This window comes from Peromyscus eremicus, chromosome 15, assembly GCF_949786415.1.
Source record: "Peromyscus eremicus chromosome 15, PerEre_H2_v1, whole genome shotgun sequence".
Lineage (NCBI taxonomy): Eukaryota > Metazoa > Chordata > Mammalia > Rodentia > Cricetidae > Peromyscus > Peromyscus eremicus.
The window spans coordinates 5,598,668-5,620,280 of NC_081431.1; the positions used below are offsets into that span (position 1 = coordinate 5,598,668).

The 21,613-nt window shown below is 51.9% G+C and overlaps 1 protein-coding gene across 2 annotated transcripts in view; it reads left to right on the forward strand.

The window, feature by feature from the left end:
* The first annotated feature begins 598 nt into the window (after nt 1-598).
* Nucleotides 599-21,613, forward strand: part of Smyd2 (SET and MYND domain containing 2) — a 42,467-nt gene continuing 21,452 nt past the window's right edge. For both annotated transcript variants that reach the window (XM_059280638.1, XM_059280639.1), the window contains exons 1-2: nt 599-776; nt 17,034-17,097. In XM_059280638.1, the coding sequence (XP_059136621.1) occupies nt 604-776; nt 17,034-17,097 (237 nt within the window). In that variant the 5' untranslated portion in view covers nt 599-603. The remainder of the gene's footprint in view (nt 777-17,033; nt 17,098-21,613) is intronic.

A 21,613-nucleotide genomic window follows, 5' to 3' on the forward strand; every position in this document is an offset into this window, starting at 1 on the left:
CAGCCTACCTGATGGCCTAACAGTTGTATTTTTGGTGTCTTGATTTATGACTTTGTTGTGTTATTACGGACATTTTATCAAACTGTTATAACCTTGGAACATGGAATTTGGGGTAACCCAAACCTGGCCATGGTCCCTCATACTGGCTCCAGAATGAACTCTCTCTAGCCCCGCCAGCGGGTGAGATCTGTGTTTTTTGCACCCACAGCTCAACAACTACAAATCACATTCATTTAAGCCCTGCTGAAGCAGCCTGGATCTTAAGGGGGGGGGAGGGGGCGGGTGTGACACCATCTGCTGGCACAGCGGGTGGTGGCCTGGACGGCTTCGGACTGGTGTCTTTCCCACGGAGCAATCGCGTGGGATCAGCCTGGTGGGTGCACGCGGATTCCCCCGCGCGCGCCCTGCGCACCCAGGCACAGCCCTCCCGCCCGCCCGCCCGCCCGCGGCTCCGGGGCGCGGCCAGGGCAGAGCACCCGCCCCGAGCCGAGCCAGCGAGCGCCCAAGTTCCTTGAAGGCCGGCGGCGGCGGCCGCAGAGCGGCCCTCCTCCCACCTTCCCGTGACGCGCGGGCCCCGCAGCGCGCAGCCGCAGCGCCGCCAGCATGCGCGCCGAGGCCCGCGGCGGCCTGGAGCGCTTCTGCAGCGCGGGCAAGGGCCGGGGGCTCCGCGCGCTGCGACCCTTCCACGTAGGCGACCTCCTCTTCTCCTGCCCGGCCTACGCCTGCGTGCTCACCGTGGGCGAGCGCGGCCACCACTGCGAGTGCTGCTTCGCCAGGTACGCGGCGACCGTGCGGGGACCGTGCGGGAGGGAGGGGCCACGCGGGGCCACGTGCGCCGCGCTCCGCACAGCCACGGCCTGCCCCGCAGCCCGGCCCACGCCGCCCCACGCGTGTCCGCTTTAAACTTAGGCGCCCTGCCTGCCCCAGGCCGTCCGGAGATGGGCGGCTCCCCCTTACCCTCCCTCCCCCAAGGAGTGATGACAGGATCAGCCAAGGACCCTTCCGGTCACTCTTTAGGAGGGAAGGGGTGGGGCACGCCCATGAGACTGTGCTCCTTGGATAGGGGCGAGGGGGACACGGTTGCTAGGAGAATATTTGATTGTAGTACATCATATATGACGTGTGTGTGCAGAAGCTGTATCCATAGCCATATGCTAAGCCTTGAGGTAGCTTGGACGCAGAAGGGTACGTTTTCACCCTGTCTCTTCCTTTTAGAAGACACACTTTATCTTAAAGGCCCAGATGAGATCATTTTTACAGTTGGGAAACTAAAGCCCAGAGAAGAAGGATGACTGTGTATACACAAGGCACTAATTAGGGAGCTGAAACCTGGCCTGGCTCAGGGCTACCACTTCCACCCACTTCCGTGCTCAGCGAAGTTTGCTGAGGTAGGAGGTCTGGCTTTGGAGTTCAGCCTGTTCCAGGCCCACCATGGATGCCCGAGGAAGGGACCCTGCCTTCCTTGCTTTGAAAGTCAATGTCTTCATCTTTGAAATGGAGATGCTGCTGGGTTAGATGAAGCTAACCCGAGGTTCTGCAGGTACCTCTTGAGGGCTGGTCTGAGTCCAGCACTCAACGAAGCCCTCAGCCTCCCAGACCCGTGCGCCTCATTCTACAATAAGACAACAAAAGAATGGGCAAAGGCTGAATATTAGAGTAATATCGGCCCGGACTCCCTGCCAGAACTGTCTTCCGCTTGGGGGGACCTGGAAAGGAACTAGACGCAGAACCATGCCGTGGGCAGCGGAAGGGCTGTATGTGATGTGCCTCTTTGAATTGGTGAGCCAAGAGCTAAAGGGTCATGGCACCACTTTGCGACGTTTGAGTGAAGTGAGCATTGGGTTTTCCCAAAGTTAAAAAGGCTGCTGCGACTGGTCCCTTGATCTTCTGAGCCTCGCTGTGGCTGGGAGTCTGCTGCAGTGTGGGTGTCTGCAGTACGGGAGCAGAGCGGGTCACCCTGCACAGAAGGGGCCTCCATCAGGGGTCCCGGTGCTTGCTGGAAGCCACGGAGTGCAGTGCGGTGGTGTGGGCCTTGCTGAGTGCAGAGTAGGGACTCGGGGTGCCTGCCAGTTCTCTCCTGAAATTAAATATCCTTGTTGACAGCTGAGACGTGCTTCTCTTCTGTTGGGAGTGTCCTGATTGTACACACAGGCACACAGGAGTACCCTCCAATCCGTCAGCCTCCCGAATCCTGCCATGTGTACAAACGTTTGTTCTCTCTCGACTTTAATTTTTCTGATTGATGTTTGTTAATGTCCCTAGTTGTTGCTGTTTCCTCTCCCGGGCTGCCCCAGGCAGTCAGGTCATTCCACAACCTCTTCCTGTTTGGCTTACGTAAATGTCTCTCAGCAGCCAGAGTCCTTGGAAATCAACTAAAATTTTACACAAGAACTGAGACCCATACATCTAGAGAAATCTTTGTACCTCATCCAAAGATGGCTATGAAGTGTGATTAGTTTTGCTAGATCGTTCTAATAGACAACATAACTTGGTCTCCTATTTGTAAATGACTGAGACCTAACCTGTTGTTATTAGACGCATGTAGGCCTCTGTGGAGTCTGGGGGTGTAGGTAGGTCCATGCTAACCCCCAGGTTAAAGCTACCTCCATCCTTTCTTGTGCTGGAAGTATAGTGAGAACATCATCACTTAAGAGAAGTGAGCTACCTCTACTATGTCAGAATTTAACTCACTTGGGAGGAAAAACATAATTTCTTCAGGAGTGAGGATATTGTATTAACCAAGAAGTATTGATAATTTTGATCTCTACAAAATAGGATTTTTAGTGCCAAGGGAAATTTTTTTTTTTTTCTGAGAGTTTTAAATTAGTATCACATTTTCTCAGCTTGGTAGGTGACATTTGGGAAGATGCAGCTCTTGCCTCAGCTACTGGGAGACAACTCCCAAAAACATAAATACCTTCCAGGTGAGAGCTGTCACACACACACACACACACACACACACACACACACACACACTTATGTTTGTGTACGTGTTTTGGTCACTAGTTAGCTTTCTGCCAGGCTCTTCAAAGAGACACACATACCTACATGTATATGTACCTTTTTTAAAATATGTATTTCAAACTGAAAATTGGACATTCTGACTCTTGATTTAATTGGCTACAGAGAGAAAGGCCCAGCTGTGACCAGGTGTTGACTAGAATGTACTAGAATATTCATTCTGCCTCTGGGGACAGCGGTCTCTCTCTCTCTTGATCTTTATTCTCTTGCTCCTGGGACACCATGTGACAGGGACGGTGTCTGTTCTGAGCGTGTGGGAGAGCCCGAAGGCCCTCTTGGCCTTTGCAGGAGAGCTTCATGGGCTTCGTCTGGCTCACACACTTTCAGAACTGACGTGATAAAGAATGTCCTGTCATGAGTGGTTAGACTTCTGCCCTCATGTCCCCAGCTTTATTCCTAGTTCTGACCTGGCACAATAGGCTTTAGTGGATTTAATTTTATTAAGGACCGTGAAATCCTGGAGCTGTTTTCTTCAAGTTCTCTGAAAGAGATCCTGCCTCAAACCATGGCATTGGAAGACAGTACGGTGCTCCATACTGCTCTGACTCCAGCTGTTCTTCAAATGGTCTAAAATCATCATGATTCCTAAATGAGGAATTGCGCATATGCACTAATGAGGATTCACACTCATCTGTGAAGTCCTCGCTTATTAAATAAGTAGTCAGATAAGACACACTGGCAAAAGACATGCTCCTAGAGTGACACTCAAGAGTACAGACGGCGGGTGAGTGTGACAGGCTTGCAATCCCAGCTGCTTGGGAGGCTGAGGCAGAAAGACTACAAGCTACAGAGCAAGCTCAAAGCTAGCAGAAAGAAGGCTGAGAATTCAGCTCCATGGGGATCTGCTCCGGGGTTGGGTATGTGTGCAGAGCCCTGGTATGGGGTGGGTTCGGGAGTTGTCCATCTGTTTATCAGGTGAGGAATTCTTGTGTGACCATTCCCGTTGTTTTTAGAGCTAGCAGAGCAGGGGCTTGGCTCTAGATAGAATGGGGTTGGATGCTGGCTGCATGTCATCCCTGGCAGCAGTCTGTGGGCAGTGGGTGCTCAGCCTCTGAGCCACTGGGTTCCTCTGCCTGTAAACTTAGCCTTCAAATGCCCACCCTGCTGAGCTAGCGAAGGTGAGAGGACAAGTCAGGTCCCCTGTACCCTGCAGGCTGAGGACGCTGTCACACTGTAGCCTGGGTTGTTGTGTGATGAGCTCGGTCACTCAGGTTTTCTGACTCCATTGACTTGTATATAAAATACCATAATGCCAAGGACATGCTTTGAAAGGTTAGAGGGGACCCTGGGATGTGTGTGCGAACTCTACTCACTGTCCAAGGGCTAAACCAGCATTTCTCCTGAGTACCTTGGAGTGATAATGGTCTCTGGGGTGAGTTTTCACCATTTCCTGAAACAGTGTCAACACTACTACATCTACATAGGCAGGGCTCTTCCGGAGAGTACCTTACAACTCCAGAGTGCTCAGGCACCTGATTCCTTCAGCACGAGATTAAACAAATATTTAAGGGGAAGGAGAGAGAACAGAATTTTCCATCTAGTGAGGCCACTGGGACTCCCATTTCCTCCCTCCACTGTGATTCTTCCCGGAATGGCTGTTACAGTCAAAGCCTCTGTGTGTGTGTGTGTGTGTGTGTGTGTGTGTGTGTGTGTGTGTGTGTGTAAGTGTACATGTGTGTGTGTGTGAGTGTATACGATAGTGTGCGTGTATACACGTGTGTGTGCCACGCGCTCACACAAGCTCTGAAGCCGAGCCTGCCTGTTCTCATCTTTCACTTCCCTTGATAGGTAGCAACCTAATGTATCTCTCCCCAAGCCGGAGGTTGATCTTAGGTGCCAGGTAAGCACACCACTAAGCTGTGTCTCCAGTCCTTTCCCTAATTTGCTGTGTCTTGTTTTGTCTGAGACAGGGATCTCTATGTAGCCTTGGCTGTCCTGGAACTCACAGAGATCTGCCTGCCTCTGCTGGGTTAAAGGCTAGTGCTCTGAGGTGCAGCCCCAATTTTTAAAAACGTGATTTTACTAGGTTGCCGAGGCTGGCCCTGAACTCACTCTGTAATCTAGGTAGTCCTCAGACTGTCAGTCCTGCCTCAGCCTTCTCAGTAACTGGGATTGCAGGCCTGCGCCACCATACTCAGTGCATTTCTAAAATGTTTAAAAAAATCAGTTGGCTCGGCTGTCCTTGATCTGTATCTTATGTAGATGCTGACGCTTGGAATCTAATTAGGAGCTGCATGCATTCTTCTGTGTGGCCCATCACTGCATGTGACGATGGGGAATGCTTTATGCTGGAAGACACATGGGTCAGCTCCATCTCTGCACCGCACTTCCTGGCGGTCCAGCAGGACAGGATTTGTGAATAACCTCCTTTCCTTTTGTTTAACTCTCAGAACTTGTCTGTGTCCAGGTTGCATGAGTGAGGCTTAGCGATGGGCTTTCTTGTGAGGCTTGAAAGCCATGAGGTTTCTGGGTGGCATTCTTGTAGGACAAGTAGGTTGTCCACTTCCTGTCGAACGTTCTTCAAAATGCTCTTTAAAGAAAAGCCTACAGTTCCTCTGTAAAGACCCAGGCTCAGGGCTGCAGCCTAAATCTGGCCTTCAGAAAAACTCAGGATTGATGAGAATTGAGTTTGTTTTAGAGTTCAAAGTAGGGGGAGATGCCCAAGAAAGTGTCTACTGTATTTCGATGTTTTAGATTCCCTCTTTCGTGCTGGGGCTAATCACCTCTTTCTTCCTGTCAATATAAAAAGGAAAAATAATCACCCTTTTCGACCAACTTTCTTTCTGCCTCCCCCAAGCCCCTAGGGTGGATTCTGCGTGGAGGGGGTCACAACACCTGCTCCCGCTCTCTTTCATCTGTTGCACAGGCCGCTCTAATTTTTTTAAAAAGCCCGTTTTCTGCTTGGCAGAGCTAGCCCCCTCTGGCTTTGGCCAGCTCTTTGAACTGGTGTGTGCCCTGATCCTCCCCTGAAACTAATCAGACCTAGAACAGGGCACCCAGCTTGTGCTCCTAGGGGAGCCTGCCTGGCTGGCCATCCAGCGGGCGGCGCTCTCTGGGGCTGTTGGGAGGCCACCATGCCCAGGTCTCTGTTCCCCCTCACAGACTTGCCTTGGGAAGCGTCATACAGGTGCCTTTCCCACCCACATCTGCAGCCCTCACATCTATGGATTCTGGGAAAATCTGCACTAGTTTAGGGGTGCAGTTCTCAGGCGGGGAATTGACTGAAGTGCCTGCCTTTTCAGGGTTGAACCCCCGACCTCGGCCTCATTAGCTCTCTCAGCTGTCACAGAGCTGCACACCTCACTTTGTGCCACTTCTGCGGACTCCCTGCCTGCCGCCCTCAGAGGCCTCCTTTTCAATTGCAAAGGCGTTCACGGGACACAATAGAACAGAAAGAAATCGCGTCTCTTCAAGACTGCTCCGAAGGACCGGAATATGAAATTTAGCAGGAAAATAATACCAAAAAAAAAAAAGGGACTTGAAGGTTCTAGAAACATTCCAGGGTACACATGTGCTGAGGATACGTCTGTGTTTCCTCGAATCTTCAAACAGAAATTTAAAAATAGTGCACACGTCCTTGTGTCAGTGTGTTAACAAAAAACCTGGTGACTCTTGTGTGCAAAGGGTGGTGGTGTTTTGCTGCTCAAGAGTGCTGGGTGAGCACTTCTGGGACAGAGCACATCTGAAAATTCCTAAGTGCTTCTCTGGGGCAAGTTCACTGTATCCTGACACCAAATTGAGGACTAATCCTCATAACAAGGACTCTTGAGTGTTGGCTAGTAGGCTCTGATTCCCTGGGGCACAAGAGTACCCCGAGGGCAGGAGTAGCTGTGGAGGGGAGGGAAGGATGCTCTCAGGAGAACACGCCAAGGCTCGCAAGCCAGTCCCAGCGTGCCTACCAGGGTGCAAGTGATTTTTATACCCTAGTACTTGACAGAAGTTGTTAAAATCTGTGGCAAAAATGGACCAGTCTGGAGCTAGAGGGATGACTCAGTGGTTAAGAGTGTTTGTGGCTTTTCCAGAGGACTCAAGTTCAGATCCCGGCACCCATGTCAGGCAGTTCACAACTGCCCTAACTCCAGCTCCAGGGATCTGATGCCTTCTTCTGGCCTCTTTGGGCGTATTACCCCCCCCACACACACACACACCACACACTCAGACACCTCTTTGGCACCCCCCACACACACACCCACCACACACACTCAGACCTCTTTGGGCACACCCCCCCACCCACCCACACAACATGCACTCACACATGCACACCTGATACGCATGTGGATATGAAGGACCTCTTCACAGATGTGGGCACCGGCTCCTGCTCTGTTGGCAGTTCCTGTGGTGACATTCCTGTAGGACATACTTCCTGTGAGCCAGGACAGTCTTACCTGCCACTTCACAAATCTCCAGTGTACTCCTGTTGCTGTTCACAGTGATGACCTTCCGGCCTCAGAGGTCGGAGACTTTAGTTATGAGCCCCTACGTTCTGGAGAGTATAAACTATGACTCTTTTTTTTTTTTTTAACTACATATGAGGGTCTTTGCCTCTGGAGCACTTGTGGGGTTATACATCCCTAGAAAAGACTGGGAAGAACCCCAAGTCTCTTATGTTCCAGTAGGATGTGATATGTTGTCGACACGCAGCCCAGCCTTCATCTCAAAGGATAGAAAACACAGTGCAGTTCTTTTTAGAGGATTCTTTTTTTTATTTACTTATCAAAAGACAGAGAGAGTGAGGCAGAGGACAGCTTGTGGGAGTTGGGTCCTTTCCAGCCTGATAATCGCAGGAGGCCTCTCTACCTTCTCAGCGTAAAGCTGCTGTTTTCTAGGCCTCCCAGGAGAAGCCCCATTTACAGAGAAAGGACAAGTCCTTAAACCCCTGTGCAACCCCAGAGTCGCTGTTTCGCTCTGTCATAGTCTTACCAGATTAAACTTCCACTCAAGGCGTCCCCAGAGCACGTCATTTACCTCACCTAGAAAATGAGTAAAGAAGGGAGATGGTTGTAACACGGATCTGAGAAGGTCTATAATAAAAACCCAGAGCGAAGCAGAGCGAACTACAGCCAGCCTCACCTCCCCAACTCCTCAGCCGATCCTGTTTCCATGAATCCTCGGACTGAAAGCCTGTGAGTCCTCACCTGAAAGGATCTCAGCTGAACTGCCTCAGTTCCTGTCTCCTCACGCCTTATATACCTTTGTCCGCCCTGCCGTCACTTCCTGGGATTAAAGGCGTGTGTGTGCTTCCCAGTACTGGGATTAAAGGTGTGTGCCACCACTGCCTGGCCATTTCCAGTGTGGCCTTGAACTCACAGAGATCCACATGATCTTTGCCTCCCGAGTGACAGGCTTAAGGGTGTGTACCACCACTGCCTGGCCTCTGTGTCTCATCTAGTGGCTGGCTCAGTACTCCGATCCCCAGGCAAGTTTATTAGGGTACACAATGTATCACCACAGATGGTGTCTTAGCAACCTTGGGGGATTGAGGGCCCCCAGCATGCTGTGTGTGGTGAAAACTAAGACAGCCGGACACTCACTCTCCCTCAAGGCACGTGTACCCACACTTAGGTACACCCTGCCTTCTGCACACTTCTTTAGAAGCTCACACTCAAGCTCTCAGGTGTGTCTCACTGTCTTCTGAACACCTTTCTTTTATTCCTCATGCTTAAGCCTGGATCTAAATAACTTTAACAAAATCTCCAATTCTACATCATGAACTAGATAATCCTTCAATTCTTTTCAGCCTTGATTCCTGGTGTGGCCTGGGTTGAGGTCCCTCAAAGTCTAAGGAATTCTTCAGGCTACTGGGGGTGGCCTACCTTACACTCTGCACAGCATGCTTTCATTCCAACAGTTTGGAAAACTTACCATATTAGTTGCTGCCTTGTGCCCTAAATTTTTCCTGCCTCCCCCCAGAGGAACGGTCAGACTTTTAACAAGCCTCAGAACAAAGCTCGAGCGGAGGGGAAGGTTCATCCGGCTCTGGGAAGAAGTCCCCCGCTGCGCGTGGGGCCTGATTTACCCGTGCCTCCCGTATTAAAGTGATGTGGGGAACATCTTTCACCGTCACACAAAAACCTGCAGCCCGAGTGCTGTCCTGGTCCCCTGACCAGGGTTATAATAGGGCAGTGCCACATTTCCTCCATCTTTGTTCCTCACCCAGGGGACCACAGGCCTTGCTGGTGTGAGCACCCTCGCCGGGAGGGAAGCTAACTTTGGTTCTGATTGTCTTATTTCAGCCTCTGGTGAAGTTGGGCCTCACCGCTGGGCTTTTGCCTTTTCTCTTTTTCATTTGGCAGGGGCTGCTTCGGTTAGGCGGAGCAGACTTGTGACCGTTAGTTAAAAGTAATTGTTATTGCAAACCCCCTGTCCGCCACTGTCAATTCCTTTCATGGTCAAACCCGGTAAGCATTCATTTCAGCAGCAGAAAGTAGACGGTGGATGGAATCGGATCCTTTTCATGTGGACCAACAGCACCTGTGGAAACAGGCTAACTGGCCGGGCTCCTTAATTACATGCCTAACTTGTTGATCTCCATGGCTTTCGACTTTTAGAAGCAAGAGAAAACCACTGTGTGTCTCCTCCGTGGAAAAAACGGTAGGAGAGTCTTCCACCACGCTCTGTTCCCATCACTCATAATCAAATACTTGCATTTTCTGTAACATTTCATTTTCCCCTTGTGGATAGTCATTTCTTAAGTTCAAAGAGCCCTTCTGTTCACAGCAAGTTATATATTTGCCCATAAAACAAAGGCTTCCAAAACATCAATCCTGTAGCTATGAGTCTGAGTGGGTGTGCTGAAGATATTTCTGTAGTTGATATTACTGTAAAAAAAAAAAAACATAAAAGCACAAAATCGGCTAATTAAAAGGGCCATCCTAATGTCAGCATTTATTGTTCTAAGTGTTCTAAGCAGGGTATTAAAAACTTTGCACATTTAATTTTCATAGCGAAACTTCGAGATTCCAACTATATATTAATGTGTTACAGTGGTGGAAACTAAATTCAGAAAGTATTAACTGCTTATCCGCAGCTCCCCTCCCACGGCCTGCCAGGCCCCGAAAGAAGATGAGGGAGTGAAGCTGAGTGAAGGGAGGAGAGGCTTGTTTCATCCCGCATGTGACTGGAGAATCAGAGCAGGGAAAGAAGGCTCAGGTTTCCTTTCTGGAAGCCTGCACAAGTTTCTAGAGTTTTCTGTTGTAGTTGAAAATCCCAGGGCCAGGCACTCTGTTCTTACCTGAACGTTCATCAGCAAGACAGCTAAACACCCTGATACCCCCTGAGGGTGCTGTTTATTCATGGGGAAAGCAGTACCCACAACAGAGTTCTTAGCAGTGCAGTTCCAACAGATTCTGAACCAGTGACCCCCTCAGTCGTGCTGTATGAATACAGGCCTGTTCTGCCTTCCAGAAGCACAGTAGAATCTCTAAAGAATTTCAACACCCCAGCACTGAGGGCTGCAGATGTCACTCAGTTGAAGAATGAGCCTCGTAGGCATAAAGCTGTGGGTTCAGTCTCTAGCACTGGAAATTGGGACTGAACTTGGAATCTCAGTACTTGACAGGTAGAGGTAGGTGAATCAAAAGTTCCAGGCCATCCTTGGTTATGGTGCAAGTTGGAGGCCAGCCTGGGCTACATGAGATCCTGTCTTTAAAAAAGGAGATGGGGGTGGTTCAGCAGGTAAAGGCTTACTGCCAGACCTAACCATCCGAGTTTGATCTTTGGGACCTGCACGTTAGAAGGAGGAAACCAACTCCTGTGAGTTGTCCTTTGACCTCCACACAGGCATTGTGGCATGTGTCCCCCTCCCCTAAAAAATATATATATATTTATAAAAATCACCCCAGCACAGACCAGGCACAGAATCGGTGCTTCCCCTGCAGAGAGGGCCAGGGCTGAGACCATGAGAGGTAATGAGTGACTTGCTCATGTCACTGGCCTCCTTTATCGGTAGATTTTAAGGAAATTCAGGCTTTCTAGTTTTTATTGGCGCAGCTTCCCCTGGGACATCGGGATTTTTGGGAACAGGTTACTTCACAAGTCAAGATTTAGCTCTGTGTATTCTTCAGGTCAGGCTTATTTCAGTGTTTGCCTGCTCCTGTGGAGAAGAGAGCCCCCGTGAGGGCTCCTGTCGCTCATCCTCAGGCACTCCCAGGCTCACCTCCTGTCTGTCTTCCCCAGCATTCATGCGTCCCTGCTGCCGTGGTGCAGGTTCTGGCTCAGTCCGTTTCAGGTTCAGGATCACCCATGACTCTCCTTTTCTTCCGTGTGTGTCCAAGTTTGTTTTTGTCAACTAGACACACCTGAGAAAAGGGAACCTCAGTCTAGGATCCGCCTCCATCAGACTGTACTGTAGGCAGGTCTGTGGGGACACTGCCTTCATTGATGGCAGTCCCCGCCCCCGGCAGTGAGTGCCGTCCCAGGGCAGGGGATGCTGGGATGTATAAGCAACATAGCTGAGTAAGGTAGGGAAGAGTGAGCGTGGGCAGTGTTCTCCGTGGACTCTGCTTCAGTCTCTGTCTCTAGGCCACATAAACTCCCTTCTCTCACAAGTTGCTTTTGGTCAGTGTTTTGTCACAGCACCAGAGAATCTACCTAGGACAGTGTGTGTGTGCAAATGACTGTGGTGTGTGCCGGTGCGTGCGGGTGTATTTGCATATGGAAACTAGAAGTTGGGTGACTCTTCTCCTGTCACACCTCCCTTTTTCTTTCTCTTTTTGTTTTTGAAACAGGTGTCTTGCCATATTGGCTATATGGCCAGTGATCTCCCAGAATCCCCCTGCCTCACTCCCAAGCCTTTATCAGTGCTGCATTACAGCTGTGCCCCACCTGCCCGGTTTCTGTATGGGTTCTGGGCATCTAAACTCAGGCTGTCACGTTTGCACAGCAGGAACCTTATGACACTTTACTGCAGACTCTTGAAGAGTTTGTGTCTGTTTCCAAGTGTGGGGACGACAGCTGAGCATCTGTTTGCCGTCTCCATCCCAAGCTGTCCAGGTGATGTTTTTTTTTTTTTTCCCTTAGCGGTAGCTATCAAAGCAGCTGGCTTTCCCCACTTCCTGCTCAAGCGCCGCCTTCAGAGCAGGAAGCAGGTGGTATGCAGGAGGTGGTGATGAGACTCACCCAGAAGCAGGAAGCAGCTTTGGGGTGCAGACTCACAGTACATTGTTGGAGGACGTGATCTCGGGAGCCCTGAGGAGCAGGCCGGTGTCCCCCACTGAACAGGGAGGGCCCTTCTATACACAGAACGCACATCAATCACTGCTTCCGGTCCTCTTCAGATCACACTGACCCATGTCACGGCTGATTGAGAGCTGCCTTGGGAAAAGCGATCCTGCAGCAGTACATCTCCAAGTGACATTTCTGGGGTGCCACTGGAACTTCTCAGATGCACTTCTTCTGTGCTCTGTCCTGTGGAAGGTTCTCCCTCCATGCAGGTCCTGGGATTGAACTCAAGTTGTCAGGGTTGGCAGCAAATTCCTTTAACCCACTGAACCAGTTTGCCAACTTGATTTTTTTTTGGGGGGGGGGGGTCAGGGCCTCATGTAGTCCAGAACTCACCATGTATCTGAGGCTGGCCTTGAACTCACTTCTGGTCTTGCTCCCACCACCACCCCCAAATTCTGGGATTGCAGGCATGTGCCACTATGAAACAGTGCCTTTTCTTCCTTTTTCCAGATTCTGGCTGGTGGATTGGATGGCTTGCTGGTCCTAATGAAGGGCAGCCTAGGGTCCAGCATCATAGTGAAACCCAGTAGAGCTCCACCCTAACTCGGCATGCTTTTCTCTCTGGGATGTTCTGTGGAAGCCGAATCATTTCTCCCTCAGTAACCCCGTGCTGGCTTCTGAACTTGAAAAGCTGTATAGTACTTACTTTAAAAAAATACTTATTTTCATTTTATGTGTATAGTGTTTGCCTGCATATATGATTGTGCACCAAATGCATGCCTGGTGCCCAGAGAGGCCAGAAGAGGGCATGGGATGCCCTGGAATTGGAGTTGCAGGTGGCTGTTAGCCACTATGTTGGTGCTGGGAACAGAACCTAGATCCCCTGCAAGAGCAGCCGGTGCTCTTAGCTGCCGAGCATCGCTCCAGCCCTGTAATCTTACGTTTTTGTGTGCGGTCGAGCTAAAATGCTGTAACTTTCTACTCTTTACTTGAGGGGATGGGCTTTGCTTTGGTTTCAGGTGTTGCTCAGTGTTTTGGGAGGCATGGGATTGAGACAGGGTCTCAGGTAGCCCAGGCTGGCCTTCCTTCAACTCCCTCTGTAGCCAAGGATATCCTTGAACTCTTGATCCTATTCCTTCTGCCTCCCAAGTGCTATGAGTAGAAACACAAGCCACCACGACCCAGCATGGAATCTTGAGTGTCCCTTCCTTGGCCTAACTGCCTCTGCCGCACCCCCGGCATCCCTGCCCAGGCCACACCACTTGCCAAGTGCTGACATGTCACTTCACAGTTGCCTTTGAGTACTCTCTGACCTTTTCTGCCTCTGCAAGAAGGCAAGCAGCCAGCTCTAAGCCTGTCCCGCTTCTCTGTCACCAAATGTAGAGTCAGAGTCTGGGGCCTTCAGAGGGGCCCATGGGTGGTTCAAGCCGGAGAATTCACTCCACTAAATGAGTGGGTTCCTTTCTGAACCACTGAAGCTGGTAAAGTTGGTGTGTTTCTGTATGTCTCAGCATCAAGACATAGCTTCCTACTACGTGTCATCCAGCCGTCCCCGGAGTCAGGCACTAACTACTTTGCAAGCTGTAGTAGCCAGCTTAGTTCTCTGGTGACATTCCTGGGTCCCTCTCTCCATCAGGGAGGAGTTTGGTGCCTGGACTGGTGAGACACGCGGCAGATGGCGCAGTGCTAAGATGCTCAGTCTCTGAAGAATTGTAAGCCTCTCTGAGGGTGCCAGCTCTTCTGGGCTGCAGACACTGCAGCAGTGGACGCCCCCCCCCCAGCAGGAGGATGACAGACACTGCAGCAGTGGACGCCCCCCCAGCAGGAGGATGACAGACACTGCAGCAGTGGACGCCCCCCCCCAGCAGGAGGATGACAGACACTGCAGCAGTGGACGCCCCCCCCAGCAGGAGGATGACAGACACTGCAGCAGTGGACGCCCCAGCAGGAGGATGGCAGACACTGCAGCAGTGGCCGCCCCCCCAGCAGGAGGATGACAGACACTGCAGCAGTGAACACCCCCCAGCAGGAGGATGGCAGACACTGCAGCAGTGGACACCCCCCCCCAGCAGGATGATGACAGACACTGCAGCAGTGGCCACCCCAGCAGGAGGATGACAGACACTGCAGCAGTGGCCACCACCCCCCAGCAGGAAGATGACTGACACTGCAGCAGTGGACACCCCAGCAGGAGGATGACAGACACTGCAGCAGTGGCCGCCCCCCCAGCAGAGGGATGACAGACACTGCAGCAGTGGACACCCCCCCAGCAGGAGGATGACTGACACTGCAGCAGTGGACGCCCCAGCAGGAGGATGACAGACACTGCAGCAGTGAACACCCCCCCCAGCAGGAGGATGACAGACACTGCAGCAGTGGACACCCCAGCAGGAGGATGACAGACACTGCAGCAGTGGCCGCCCCCCCCAGCAGGAGGATGACAGACACTGCAGCAGTGGACACCCCAGCAGGAGGATGACAGACACTGCAGCAGTGGACACCCCCCCCAGCAAGAGGATGACAGACACTGCAGCAGTGGACGCCCCCCCAGCAGGAGGATGACAGACACTGCAGCAGTGGACACCCCCCCCCAGCAGGAGGATGACAGACACTGCAGCAGTGGACGCCCCCCCCAGCAGGAGGATGACAGACACTGCAGCAGTGGCCGCCCCCCCAGCAGGAGGATGACAGACACTGCAGCAGTGGACACCCCCCCCAGCAGGAGGATGACAGACACTGCAGCAGTGGCCGCCCCCCCAGCAGGAGGATGACAGACACTGCAGCAGTGGACGCCCCCCCCAGCAGGAGGATGACAGACACTGCAGCAGTGGACGCCCCAGCAGGAGGATGACAGACACTGCAGCAGTGGACGCCCCCCCCAGCAGAGGGATGACAGACACTGCAGCAGTGGACACCCCCCCAGCAGGAGGATGACAGACACTGCAGCAGTGGCCGCCCCCCCAGCAGGAGGATGACAGACACTGCAGTAGTGGAGACACCCCCAGCAGGAGGATGACAGACACTGCAGCAGTGGACGCCCCCCCCCCCAGCAGAGGGATGACAGACACTGCAGCAGTGGACACTCCCCCCCCCCAGCAGAGGGATGACAGACACTGCAGCAGTGGCCGCCCCAGCAGGAGGATGACTGACACTGCAGCAGTGGACGCCCCCCCCCAGCAGGAGGATGACAGACACTGCAGCAGTGGACACCCCCCCCAGCAGAGGGATGACAGACACTGCAGCAGTGGACACTCCCCCCCCCAGCAGGAGGATGACAGACACTGCAGCAGTGGACGCCCCCCCAGCAGGAGGATGACAGACACTGCAGCAGTGGACACTCCCCCCCCCAGCAGGAGGATGACAGACACTGCAGCAGTGGACACCCCCCCAGCAGAGGGATGACAGACACTGCAGCAGTGGACACCCCCCCCAGCAGAGGGATGACAGACACTGCAGCAGTGGCCGCCCCCCCCAGCAGGAGGATGACAGACACTGCAGCAGTGAACACCCCAGCAGGAGGATGACAGACACTGCAGCAGTGGACGCCCCCCCCCCAGCAGGAGGATGACAGACACTGCAGCAGTGGACACTCCCCCCCCCCAGCAGAGGGATGACAGACACTGCAGCAGTGGCCGCCCACCCCCCAGCTGCAATGCCCTTGGCATCAGCCTGTCCCTGCTAACAGTTGGGCAGCTGGTTTTACACATTTTCCTCTGACTTACTTGATAGAGTCATTCCTTACTTTACAAGTAATTAAGATTTAGAATAAAAGCATTTATTTTTCATTAGTGTGTATGGGTGTGGCTGTGTGAGTTGATGTGTATCACATGTATGCAGGTTCCCAGGGAGGCAGAAAGAGGACACCGTATTCCTTGGCATTGGCGTTACAGGCCGTTGTGAGCTCTCTCAAGCATGAGTTTGGGGAACCAAACCTGGGTCCTCTGCTGAAGCAGTAAATAGTCTTATCCCCGAGCCTTCTCTCCAGCTCCCAAAGTTAAGACTTTTATAGTATGTGGTTTAATTCAGTAGCTTCACCATTTTTAAAAGACCTTTGGCTACACACACACACGCACACGCACACACACACGCACACGCACACACACACACACACACACACACACACAGTAGCTCCTAGAAATCAGCAGGCAGCACTTCCCTGTCCTTTGAGAGAAGCAGGAAAATGGACACAGTATGAACAAGCCACATGGACAGAATGTTGAAGAGACAGCAGGGCGGTGAACGTTACCTGTACAAAGTGATTGTGCGTACCAGCCAGCCGCAGGCCCCGAGACCACGTTCAACAGCAGGTCCCAGGTGGCTGTGTGCATTGCTTTTTACACGTAGCTTTGGTATCATCTGTGTCCTGCTCCTGTGTTTCCTGTACTCTAAGCATAGCGCTGTTTCTCACCTGCTGCTGCCAGCCCACAGCTGTGTCCCGACACCTGTTCATGGGCTGTAACAGCCCCACAGCTGTGTACCAACACCCTTCATGGGCTGTAACAGCCCCACAGCTGTGTCCCGACAACCTTCATGGGCTGTAGCAATGCGAGTTCATTGATTTCTGAAGATTCTTAGGAAGCACCAGAACTCCAGGACATACAAGAGTCTGGTACTCTGACTGCAGTAGTACAGGTGATGTTGGGGTTAGGGTCTGGGCGGTGGTTGCTGAGCCAGAGTGTCTGCCCTTGTGTCTTTGGCCGCCTTGGTGAGCGTCGGTGACTGTTCCTCCAGGGCCAAACGTGGTGTAAACCTTCTTGGGAAAGACGCGCTTGCGGGAGGCGGGTGAGGTGAACCTTGGCTCTGAGTCTCTGCCCCCTCTCACTGCCGCAATGGCCTTTTCTGTTTTGAAGGAAAGAAGGGCTGTCAAAATGTGGACGGTGCAAGCAGGCGTTCTACTGCGATGCGGAATGTCAGGTAGGCGTGGGAGCAGCTGGCAGCAAGGCCTTCTCTTTGTCCTGGGGAGGTTGGGACTTGGGTGTCCTCTGCGTGTTGGTGTCCTGCCCCACAGCTCCCCACTCCGTCCGGAGTGTGTGCATGCACCTCCCAGAAGTAGCCAGCCCCTGGGTCAGGCGGAAGTGGGAGGCAGAAGAGGTGGGAAAGACACACACAGGAAGGGGGCTAGGTTAGCGAGGACCACACCGAGGGTGGTGGTCCACACCAAGGACACCCTCAGCCAAAGCTGGGAACTGGAGAGACGTGGGAAGTAGAAACCTGCCTTCAGGGCATGCGCATTGGTTGCTCCGGGTCTCTGGTTTTAGAATTCCTACAGCAGCAGGGCTCCTCACTCTTGGGCTGTTTGAACCCAGCCTCATAGCAGCTGGACTCAGCCCCTAGCCTGGCAGAGCAGAGGGTTGTGGCTGTGATCTGGAACAGAGCTTGTGCCCTGTAAGCAGCCTGAGTTGGGGACTCGGAGGTGGGAGTGATGGAAAAGTCTCCGTTGGCTCCTGCAGTACAGGACTGGAGAGATAAAGGAGGAGGCTGTTGTGAGACCTCTCAGCGTATCCTGAGGGACTAAGGAGGGTGTCCCCTAACTTCCAATAAACATCCGCTGCGCAAAAGATGCTTTTCCTTCATAGAGAAGCATTTCACGGTCAGTGCAGAGGGACGTGTGGTCTCACATCACAACCTTGTCTAGTCACTCAGGCGTGGGATACACTAGGCAGTGTGTCTTTTTAAAGAGTGTGTTTGTGTGTGACACATATGCATGTTTGTTCTCACATGTGTAGGCATGCACGTGTGTAAGTGCACATACGGATGCATGTGTGTGGAGGGGTCTTTCTTGATTGCTCTCTATTTATTGAACCTGAAACTCCCGGGTTCAGCTAGTCCAGCTAGCCTACCTATCTCTCTACCTCTCAAGTGCTGAAATTACAGACTGGCAACCAGGCTGACCCTGCTTTAACCAGGGTCTGGGGATCTGAACTCCATTCTCACTCTCCTCGCGTGAAGCGAGGGTTTTCTCCACAGAGCCATCTCCTCAGCCCTGCAGTAGGAATCCCCACCTCCTCCTGTTGACCTGCCCATCCCCCCAGCCTTGCAGTCCTCTTTTCTTTTCAACAGGGGCTTCTTACCACGCCCTCCACCCCTCACCCCCACCCCGCAGCAAACACTCATGCTCTTGAGGGGATGAGTGGCTCTCCCTGTCCCGAAGCACACCTGCTTCCTCAGAGAACACTTAGCTGTGGGAGTCACTGCTAAGCCCTGAGACAGCAGAGTGCCAGGGACGACAGCCCCTTGCCAGGGTAGAGCAGACACTGCCCTTCTGGCATGGGAAGCTGACACTGCCTTGGCTCAGGAGGCCATGCGCCTGTGTCAGGGCCCAGCATTATCTTTAGATGCTCTGACCTCTTGTGAGCAGGGTGCTTAGATTGCCATGGCATTTGGGAAATACTCAAGGGACTGTCTCTATGTGAGCCAGACACCTCTAGAAAAATTAACTCGTTCATCTCCTGGTTCCTCTGGAAGCAAGTATAGGCAGTGGTGTACAGGCCAGAAGAAAGAGCAGGAAGTATAACGCATGGCCAAGTGGCAGGTCCTGAGTTCCCACTTACAAGCTCTCGGAGCCTGGCAGGTCACAGGACATCTCTGATGTGACCCTTTCTTCAAGTTCAAGTGAGGACACAGTGCCCATAGTGAGGAGTGGGAAGGAGAGGCCTGTGTAAGTGGTGATGCCCTGGGCAAGCATGTAGAATTGTTACAAATAATATTAGACTCCATGGCAAAGCAGATTTTCTGTGATTCAGATGGGATGGAAGCTTAGCTGTGTGTAGAGGATAAAGCCAAGAGGCTTCTCTTTCTAGCGTAGGAAGATGGCTGGCTTCTGAGATTGCCAGGGCTCTGGTGGTATGCAGTGGGTGAATGGTGGTTAGTATAAGGGAAGTCACTCTTCTGAGACATTGAGAACAGTTCAGCAGCAGAGAATCTCAAAAATGTGTGACATGCTGCTTTGCCTCCACGCCCCCTGAGCGCACTGACAAAAATGTATTTCTGTAGGTCTCAGAAGGTGGCAATATTTCAATGAATCATCCCTGTCTGTGTTGGGATTTTGAGGTGTCCATGTGGTTCCTGATGCTCTGGTCTTCTGGGTTTGCAGACTCCAAAAGCTCCTGTGTGGCGGACTCACATTAACTAATGTCTAGACCAGAGTGATAGCTCTTCGTGAAGCACTCTGGGTTTGCACTGTCAGCCCCTGAAGGCCAGCTGGAAGGTGGCTCTGTCATAGTGAGATGGTAGGGAGGAGCCCTGGTGCGGAGGAAAGAGCGCCGAGACTGAACTGTTCAGAGGTGCTAAGCTGTGTTAGACCGGGATGGAGCCTCCTGGTCCCTCTGTCTGAGGACAGGGTGCCTGGGGACAGCCTCTGCAGCTGTGAGTTTCTGTGTTTCAACCGAGTGTCACATGACCAAGTAACCTTGTAGGTGGCACCTGTGGTGTGGCTTCTGGAGCCTCTTATTTCTAAAGGTAGCAGGCTGGATATAACCTTTCTTTTTCTTTTCTTTTTTTCTTTCTTTCTTTGTCTATCTCTTGAAGAAAGAGGCTCATGGCCACAGAGGGTTTTTAACCTTTAGTAATGAAGAACTAAGTGATCATGGGGCTATGTACTGAAACAGAATGGCCACGAGGAGTTGGGAGAAATAAATGCCTTGAAACAGAGAGCAGTGCCAGGGCTGAAGTTCAGGGTGTGTCGGATCCAGTGCTGTTAGGACCCTGCCATTGTTGGGGAGGCTATGAATTCGGCCAGAGTCCTGGGTCCAATCTGGTGAAGCTAGCTCACTGTGGTCTCTTAACCCAGTCCTGAGACACAGCTGCAGTGACCCACTCTGCTCTCTGACTGTCCACAATCAAGGTGGATGTCACTTACCTGTTCTCTTAGCACTTGGGAGGGGAGGCAAGAGTTCAAGGCCAGCCTTGGCTTTGTAGGAGTTATATATTAACCTGGGCTACATGAGAGACTCCGTTTTTTAAAACACACAAAAAACGGGGAAAACAAACAAAATGCTCAGCCATCTGATACTTCTACCAGATTCTCTTTCTCTCTTCCTTTTTAATTTTAACAAATGTGTATGGGCATTTTACCTGCAAGTGTGTCTGTGTTCCATGTTAGTACCTGGTATCCAAGAAGGCCAGAAGTGGATGTCAGATCCTCTGGAACTGGAGTTACACACAGTTGTGAGCCTCTATGTGGGTGCTAGAAATTGCATCTGGGGCCTCTGGAAGAGCAGATAACCACTGAGCCATCTCTTGAGGCCCTAATTTTTTCAATTAAAAATGAACCATGTCATTGGAGTACATGTCTGTCATTCTTCTCTTAGTCCGTATCTCTCACATCACCTTCCAGAAGGAATCCCAGATGAACCAAAGTCAGCTCTAAATGGATCATTGTTGTCACGGCAGATCTAGCTGCATGTGGCTTAACTTCTGCATTTCCTGGTGTCCTGGACTGATTTTACCTCCTGTTCTAACATTGATCATAAACTACTTGAAGTCAGCAAACAAGGCTGGCTTAATTACTAGCACTAATTAAGAGTGGACACGGGCCAGGCTTCTTGCTTCTTGTGTGCAGGCCCCCGGGCAGCCATGAAGTACCCGGTCTATATGAGTGAATACCGACTGTCCAGTTCGAGGGCCTCCATGCACCACAGGCTTTGGGCCTTGGTCCAATTATCACTGTTGGAAGGTGTGAAATCACAGACTCGGAGCTCCAGACCTGCTAAGTAACGGAAGGATCATGTTATTTACAGCCTAGCAGACAGGTGCACAGGGATTAAGAGGCCTGCATGGCCTCCCAGAGCTGGTGCAGAGCAGAGTCCAGATGGGGGTCTCTGAGATTCCCAGGCTGGTGGCCATCCTGCTCCAGGCCCTCCGCTTTCCTCCACAGGGCTCCACTCAGTGAGCTTCTCTTCCCTTGGAAGACAGACCCATCATCAAAGTCAGGGTGATATATTATTTACATGAACATTAATTTTAGATTAATTATTTGAATGAATATGCTATACTGATACAATTGATTAATTTTGATAAACGTTAATGTTTCACTTATTTCTCCAGGGAGTTTTTGCCTGGGAGATATCCAGCTCTGCTCACAGTTGAGGAAACCAAGTGTAGAGACCCTGAGGTTTTTAAGACAGGGTTTCTCTGTGTAGCCTTGGCTGGTCTGGAACTTGTTCTGTAGACCACGCTGGCCTCGAACTCAGAGATCACCTGCCTCTGCCTCCCCAGTGCTGGGATTAAAGGAGTGTGCCACCAGGCCTGGCTTGAGATCCTGTTTTAGGCCAGGCTTTCTTTCATGTTCCTGGAGCCCCAGTAGGCACTTGTCCCTCTGTCCTTCCTGCTGGTGCTACTCTCCCTTAGTTGTCAAGGGCCTCCTCGTCCCTTCCTCTGTACCTTGTGGCTGCTCTGTCTGGGGAGGAGTCTGCTGAACCCGTTCCCTCCT